Raw genomic sequence first — 8,896 nt, forward strand, 5'->3', positions numbered from 1 at the left:
GCATAACTGGATGTCAACCTGTAGAAGAATGAAAATAGACCCATATCTATCACCATGCACAAAACTCAAGTCCAAATGGATTAAAGACCTCAAAATGCCATTTTTCTTAACATCATTCTGAGGTGGAAGCCATTTAGAAATACCCTATGATGACAAGCCACTGCTGTCTCGATCCAGTCTGAAGTTTTTGCAGCAAGAACTAACTTGTATTCCCCTCCCACTTCTTAGCCCAGATTATTAATTTGTCTTCGCAATTACATGATATTCATTCTGCAACTAAGCAAAGCACCATGGCTCCGAGGCCACAGGCACTCAATAAATATTGATGGATCACATTGAGCCTGACATTTGGGAGGAAAAGGCCAAAAACGGCAGTCATTTCATCTAATGACGGCTTCCCAGTGGCTCCCAGAATAACAGGCAGTTGGGACTCCAGCAGTCACTTCGGATTGTCCTGTGAGACCCTTGGCTTATTGTAACCGTTCCAGTTATCTGTAAACACCATCCGAACAACACACTTACATGTGTGTTTAAGTATATACTATTTTTAGAATGTAATTTTAAAAAGAACGGAAGAGAACACCTCATATGTTATATCTAGAAGGGCAATAGATGCCCACTGGTGAGTTAGCAGAAGCAAGTTGAGTCATTTCTGCTCCGCAGTGGGGGCGATGCTTCTTCCTGCTGGAACTTCTTGAAGCTTTGACAGGTTGTAGCTGTACTGGGCTTTTATGGCTTAGGCTGATATTGGACCCAGTGCTATGAGGTCGTATGCATATTATATTGCCTTTACTTTGTGCAAATTAAGGCCTTCTTGCTGTTGCCCAGCCAAACTAAAATACAGAAAGAAATTAAGTCTGGAAGCTAAGTACGACCACCATCCCTCTCCCCAGTCACAATTGTATTGTCGTTGCTAACGCAGCCTTATTGTTCTTAACATTATAAGCAACTGGCATCCATTTGCAGAAGACAGCGACGAAATGCCACTTTATGTTTATTTTTAACACAGTCAAGTGACAACTATGATTTTTTTTTTAAAGAAAAACAACTCCTTCTTCCACTCTGAAAGGAGACTGATGGTGGACCAAATTAGCCACCTTTTCTGACCCAGATGTGTTGGAAAAGGGAGCAAGAGCTCACGGATGTCAGGGCAGTTGACGAGCACAGAGACATTCAAGGCTCTTGAATGTAGAACTGTATGCAACAAACATAGACAGCGGGCCATCCATCTCCCTCAGTGGAAATAAGCAATCAGTGGCCAGGACGAAAATCTGCAAGCACAGGTCCACACCTGCCTACAAGAAAGCATATGGTCCCCTCCCATCTCTCAGGGTGGTCCCACTTAACGAGTTCAAGATACACAATACCTGCTGAACATTATTACAGAGCTTCCATCACCATCGGTGGCTTCAGATACCCATAGCCAACTATAGGCCAAAGGTATTAAATGGAAGATTTCAGAAATAAACAAGTATTTGTGTTTTCTTATTTATTTCTTTTGCTTTGTGTGGTAGGGTGACACAGGAAATGCCGTTATTTACGATTCTGGAGAATTAGTGATATGCAGCAATATACAGCTAATGACATCTTGACTAGGCACATGACTAGACAGGCACATGACTAGGTACTAGCAAAGACCTTGTCTTTGCACACAGAGGGCTAGAAGCACCACCTCCTATGCCAGCATATTCTAATGATCTAGCATGAATGTCCTTTAAACCCCTTTTTTGCTTGTACTTCAAAAGTCCCTAACATGTCATAGCCAGGCTGGTTGCATAGGCCTCTAATCCCAGCACTCGGTAGGCAGACCCATCTCTGTGTTCCAGGACAGCCAGGCATACAGGAAACCCCTGACTTGACCCCCCCCCAACCCCCATCCCTAACATGTTGCTAATTTGTGGAGACTACCTTCAGTGCAACCAAGTACTAAAGGCTATTCAGGGATACCCTTATACAGCCCCGTTCTTTGATCTGGAAAATGGGACTTCAGCACCTAGCTCAGCAACAAAGTGAAAATGAGTCTGCCACCCAACCCTAATCCTAGGGTGGACACAGGCAGGCCTGGTCACTGTATGTGAGACTACTTCACCTTGAAGACATCACCCCCTTGGAACCAACTTCATGGGATTTAGCTCACTAGTTTCTTTTCAATCTGCACTTGGGTCCGAGACAGCCGCACGGCTGGGTACCAGCAGTTCCAGAGGATTGGCCACCAAGTCCAGGACAGAAAGCAGTATTTGTGTTTTCAATTGCATTGTGTTCGAGGCAAAATGAGGAAATCTCACCCTGTCCCACTATCTCTTGTTCAGGATGAGTCTTTGTCATATATATATATCACACCCCTTCCTGTTAGCCACTTAACAGGCATCTCATTAGCAGACTGACCATGCAGTATTGTCATATTTGGGTTCACAGAACCCTTATTTTACTTAATAATGGTCAGGAATTCAAGATGAGTGATGCCTGTGACTGTATTACAGCATGTTTTTGCACCTATTCTTAGTTATTAATCTTATATGGTGCCTAATTTATAGATGATGCTATATTATAGGTAGCACTAGGCATTTATTCGAGGACTTGGTATGTTTCCCCCTACAAATAAAATCTATATACTCTCACAGGAAGGGCCATTTTTCTTGCTGGTGCTAGGGATTAAATGCAGGGCCTCGGGCACATTAGACAATGACTCTATAATTGAGCTGTATTTCCACTCTTAAAGGATCCTTTTTAAAGAGATAGCATCCAAGTTTTTGAAAAAAGTAGCCTGGTTTCTAAATGGTACTTAAGATAATTCCTCCCATTTCTTGAGAGATTTCTTCCATTGGGCTTGGGATCTGGAAAGTAGGGGGTTGCAGGTATGGAGGGAAGGCCTTTCAATACAGTTGCCAAAAAAGAAAAAACCCCAATTCCCCCAAACCAAAACCAAGCAAACAAAAAAGTCTAACAAGGGCTGGCCTCAGCTGCAGTCTCCCATTTAGCATCCCCTCTTGAAAGTGAAAAGCTTGCGCAAACACCGATGGGCAGTTACCAAAAGTTCAACTGATCCAAATCAACACTGGTTTCAGCACACAAAGGCAGAGCCAAAGAAATGAGAAGCCATGTTGGATGAGCAGTCATTCATTTCCCAGCTCCCCCAGGTCGCAGCTCAGAGCCAGAGGTGCTTCCCTCCCCACCCCAGCACTTGCCCTAGCTCAGTGACAGGATCCCAGGGTGATGATAGTGTCCCATGAACAGAGAGAAAGTGCCTAACCTACAAAGCCCCACTTGCCTTCTGAAGTAGCGGAGCTTTTTAAAAGGTGCCCAGTGGGGCATGAAATCTAAAGCAGGAATACCGAAATTTGGGGAAGAATTGAGGAAGGCAGAATGTGGTTAGTGATGCTGAAATCTGTCCCGACCATTGAGTTCACCACTGATGCCACAAAAAGAATGCTGTGGGCCCATTATAGTACTTTATTCTACCTGAAACTATTAATATGGCCTAGATGATTAAGAAATCTTAATGTCCCAGTACATACAAATGATGAAAATAAATAAACCACAAGCAGAACATGAATGCCTTAATAGAGTACTAGCCCAAACCACAATAGTTCTTTAGGTCCTGAGATGGCTGATTTTAGCTACCATGATTGCCATAAGCACACGTTATAAAATTCACATGGTAATAGGGCTTTGGGGCAATGTAACTGAAAATGGTTCTATTTATATTCACATAGCAACTAAGGCTGAACCATACAAGAGGAAAGTGAGACAGCAAATGACTGATAAGGAGCTAGAGGTATGTCAACAATCTGGTTAGTAGCCTTCCCATAGAAAGGAGACACATGGCAGCAGTTGCCAGAGATCCACACTGCAAGTGTCTCCCTTTCCTCATGCAAGATTTTAATCTGGCTCTTGAGAGATGTGGCACCAGTTGCCCTACTCCCAAGCCCAGGCATTTTCCTCAAGCTGGAAGTCACTGGGCAAGTCACAAGTACCACTGTGGAGCTAGCAATGTACGTGGTGGTCAGTTTAGGTGTGTAGCATGCCCAGTGTACAGCCTTTGGGTTGCCACCTATACCATGAAGATGGGCAAAGCTTGACGTCAAAAGAAACAGTTTGCACTTAATCAGGTGTTTTCCCCATAATTTAGCAATGTCTTCTACAGCTCATGAACGATCACCCTTACCTACAATGTGACTTTGAGGCTAGCCTAAGGCACAGGAAACCCTGTCTTTTAAATACAGAAGTACCAATGACCCTAAAACCCCATCATGAGGTAGGTTAAATAAATAAATCAATCCAAATCAAATATTCAGTTTTAACATTTTATTGGGTAAATGATTTTAAAGGTAATAACAATAGTGTCAAAACCACTACAATATCTTTCCACAGCCATACCGTACAGACCCACATAAACCTTTTCATATTTTTTCTTCATTTTTAATATTTTAAAGCCATACAGGTCATATAAAATGCCCACTTCCAATAGCTTCTTCAAACTAGTAAGCAATTTAACGTGGGAGGGAGGACCTAGTTGTAATGAAGGGGTTTCAGGGAGTCTGTGACGTCTCACTGTAATCAAACACCAGGTTCCTAAGAAGGGAAGGAGAAGCTACTCCAGGTAGCTTTTTGCTCGTTACGTCTCACCACTGCATCACCAAAAACTCTTTATACTGGTGACCGATTCAAAGTAATTTTGGGGAACATATAAAACACTAAAATAACTTAGAAACTAGATCCAAATATCTCAAAAGTAATTAACTTTGATATACAAAAGCTGTTAGAGGTGGTTATAAAAGTATTTTTTGTTTGTTTGTTTTCTTTTTCTCAGTGCGTCTATGTACCAGCGCAGTTACTGGGTCTGGAGCAAAATAAAAGGTTCACTTTTTTTCTGAAACAGTAATAAAAACAAGGAAAACAAATCTTTGTATATAAAGGGTCAATGCTGGTCTTAAGAATGATGTAATCAGAAACCCTTAAATCGAGAGGCACACAGTGGGTTTCCACCTCACCAGTTTATTTAAATGGAGGAGGTGCTCACACTCCTCAAATAAACTTAGTTCAGTTTAACATCACTAGCAAAAAATCACTTAGAAACTGTACAAAAATAAAAAAGTTAACACATGTAATCCTGCAAGGTTTTTGTAAGGACTGGAAGGCAGGCTTTTGGAGCAGCATTTGGGCATGGCTGGGGGCTTCTTTGGTTTGATCTACAACACAGAAAAGATGGAACCTATTCCAGATGACAGTTTCAAATTCTTGCACATTTGAAGACAGGAAAAGAGGCCAGTATACAAACTTCCGGTGTGCTATGTGTGCAATGGAACCATTTGCATGGGACTGGACATCCTAGGTGTGGGGGTGGGAGTGGGGGTAGAGCAAGCCTTGCTGCACTTCCTCCATCACTTTCACTGACCTCCTCTGGGTGGGGGTGATTAGAGAGGGTAGTAGCACATTTGTGCAATCAGAAGGCCACTTGAGGGGGGGGGGCAATTGTTCTTTTAGAATCTGGTACCTAGCTGACCTTGTTTAAGAACAATAGAACCTTCCAGAAGTGGAAGCCTTTTGCTACATACCAAAGTAAAATACACACTGTTTTCCAAGAAAATACCCAGTTATATTAAAAAAACAACAACAACAAAAAAAAAACCAAAAAAAAGAAAAAAAAGGAAAACTGAACTGGAACTAATTAACATTTAAAAGGAGCTCTGTAAACTTTGTGCTACTCAAATGAAGTTCAAGTATTACTTCTGAGCTGTTTAAAGATCACGGAACTTATACAATATTCTGGTGATAGAGTGCAATTCACATTTGTGTTTCTGAACAAATAAACCACAACTGGCTAGAACACAACTTGTGCAATTAGAATCTTTGTCTGAGTTAAAGACACATGCTACATATTTCCACATGTTCAAAGTTATTTCAAACCACATATTTAACAGCTTTGTAATATACAACAGAAGTGAAAGGGCCTTTGTTTGAAGCACACCATTACAGCTTGTATAACACCCTTTACACTACAAACTCTTAGTCAACAGCTACTTAGACACAAAAATGCACTGTGCATCAACTTGAATACAAAAGGAGACAAAACTATCCTTTTCCCCCAAGCCATGGTGGGAAATATTGCTGACCTCGTCCTCTGAAGCCTGCAGGATGGTTATTCTTCAGTATAACATTATTACACTGGTAAGAAAATCTGTATAACATCTGCATATATCAAGGATTTTAAAAAATCTGATATGATTTTTAGAGTCCGCATGACCAGTCACGTGACCTGCTCAAGACTGATTAGCACCGTTAAATACATAAACACACACATATGCATGTATGCATGTGTAAGTATATGTACACATAAATGCATATATGTACGTGATAGATCTTTTCTTTAAAAACAATAACAACAACAGAAAAAAAAAACTAGCTGTAAGCTCACCCAGGACGAGGAGCTATTGAAATGATGAGATGATGGATAAGATGGATTTCACAACAATATTGGTCTATTCTGTCTCTCTTCAATTTGTATGTTTCATTTACTTTTCTTTTTTTCTTCTTTTTTATTTTATTTTTTGCAGCAGACAATGCCATTTAGCTTGTGCTCACGTTCCCTATAAGGGCAAGAAAATGTCAGGTAGCTTCTTGCTTTTATACTGAAAGACTAATCTATCCCAACATGCTTCAAAGCAGAAACAACAGGACTTCAAAGCCCATTCTAAAGTCCAGAAGCTTATGTTTTTCTGACAAATCTCTGCATTCAATGGAACTGGCTACCGAGATTGCCTTTCGGGCTAGCAATTGGTTTCTTAGTTAAGGCATTATAACTGAAAATGGTTACTTCAACAATGGATGCTGTGGATGAAGAACACCAAACTTCAAAGAACTCTCATCAAAAACAAGCTGTGCTTTGCTCTAGTGGCAAGCAGAACGATTACAGCCAATTGTCTTATGAACTAGAAAAGGATTTTCTGAACTACCAGTCTGTCATTTATCACAGCGATTAAATGTCTAAGTTTGACCATTTCAATAATCAGCGGCATGTCATAGTTTTATAGTATACATTCTGCAGCATAATTTCACTCACCACTTGTTATATTGACTTCCTGTTTGAAAAACTTATATATTTTCCCAAATATATATATTTTACCATAAAACAAAGGTCATCTTCTGCCAGAATCATCTGTGGGTTTTCCTGGGGATAAACATAAGGGCTTCCGTTGACATTGGTAAGTTCTCTTTGATTGTGTCATGGGAAGAATAAACCTGCAAATGAACTGGGCTCTAATTAAAATATCTGAGTGCCATTTTCACAGGTCCAATATAATATCTGTCAACACAGAAATGTGTTTCTATCAAAAGTATGTAGTGCAGAAAGAGATTCAAGCTCTTTATCGAATCTCTGAAACTCAGACAAATTGGGAATCATAGCATGGATGAAATTTCCTTTCACTAGATTATCTTTATCATGTCTTCGACAGTAGCTGAAGTTGTCTCTGACCAATTATGACTTGTTGAAACCTAAAGCTAACAAATTTAAATTAATACAAAATAGACAAATGTCTTTTTGGTTACTTGCTCAAAATAATTTTTTTCAGCTAAAAAAATACTTTGGAGTAAGGAATTTATGTAATCTGTTGTTTCTTATATAGAAACAATAAAATTTTACAAGAATATTTCTCTAAATTGCCTTTTTAAAAACCCCTCTTAATTTGACTTAATTATAGTCTTCTCAAAGGCACTAAATTCTGCATCTGATCTCTTCCTAATATTTGCTGCCTTTCAAAATGATTTCTACATCCCATCTGAAAGGCAGCTTATGCTTTTCTAAAACAATGTTTTAGATTATAAATTGGTTCTCTAACTTGAGGCTGTCTCTCCTATGATAACCAGCACAGAAGGCTCTCTGTGACACGCCCTATCCTGGACCTTTGAATGTTCATTACTTAAACTAAAGCTCACTTACTTTAACCATGGGAAAAACATGTACTTAACCCAAATACAAAGCTGTCATAGCAAAGAGAATTTCAGGCAAATTCAAGAGTAATATACAAATACCTGAATTTGTCATGAATTAATCCCCAACTCAGCTATCAAAAAATGACTATCTTACCGAGGAATACTAAAGACAAACCTAATAAATCTTCAAAAACTGCATACTTTCTTCCATCCACAGTTCAAAGAAGGAAGGAGCAAGCAAGAAAAAGAAAAGGGATAGAAAGAAACCTGACTGAGCTAGCAAAGTAAAAATATACCTAATATTGTAAGGAAAGACACCCCAAAAGCTGTATGTGCTGCAAAAAAAAAAAAAAAATCAATGATCTAAAATAGTAACAAGATCTTCTTAACAAATGCCATTTTCCTACCCGTTACCATGATGGTCTTAACTGACAATGCTGAAGCTTCACCATGGCAACGGAAACTATCATCATAAAATGGTACAATAAAAGAGATAGCTAGACCAAGAAGGTGTAGGGTCTCCTGGAAAGAGGTCTGCAGAGAGGCCCAGTGACTGGTTGTGCGGCTCAGTGTCAGGAATAATGGTTGTATGGCGGAAGGGGATGCCCGATGCCATTTTGGAAGTGATGATGCTGGCGATGAGCAAGGTATTCAGCATAACTCAAGGTCATCTTTTCACTACGGTACCTAAAAGAGAGTAGGGGAAGAGAAAAGTTAATATCAAGAAACAGATGATATGCTATTATCGAGCTAGGAGGTTCCTAAGTGATTATTTTATGTAGTAAGAAACAAAAAGCCCTCAGAGAAGCAGTTACTTGCCCAAGGTCACAATGTTGGTAAGTAGCAAAGCTGAGTGAGATCAGAACACAGGAATCCAGCCAAGCCGTGGTGGCGCACGCCTTTAATCTCAGCACTCGTGAGGCAGAGGCAGGTGGATCTTGGTGAGTTTAAGGCCAGCCTGGTC

At 40.0% G+C, this 8,896-nt stretch overlaps 2 protein-coding genes across 2 annotated transcripts in view; one reads left to right on the forward strand and one right to left on the reverse strand.

The window, feature by feature from the left end:
* Tmem164 (transmembrane protein 164) overlaps positions 1-8,896 on the forward strand; it is a 485,414-nt gene that overhangs the window by 239,008 nt on the left and 237,510 nt on the right. The gene's annotated exons all lie outside the window — the stretch shown is intronic.
* Positions 4,134-8,896, reverse strand: part of Ammecr1 (Alport syndrome, mental retardation, midface hypoplasia and elliptocytosis chromosomal region gene 1) — a 115,696-nt gene continuing 110,933 nt past the window's right edge. Inside the window, exon 6 of the mRNA XM_005371385.3 lies at positions 4,134-8,619. Coding sequence (XP_005371442.1) covers positions 8,505-8,619 — 115 coding nt within the window. The 3' untranslated portion in view covers positions 4,134-8,504. The remainder of the gene's footprint in view (positions 8,620-8,896) is intronic.

This window comes from Microtus ochrogaster, unplaced genomic scaffold, assembly GCF_000317375.1.
Source record: "Microtus ochrogaster isolate Prairie Vole_2 unplaced genomic scaffold, MicOch1.0 UNK107, whole genome shotgun sequence".
NCBI classification, from domain to species: domain Eukaryota; kingdom Metazoa; phylum Chordata; class Mammalia; order Rodentia; family Cricetidae; genus Microtus; species Microtus ochrogaster.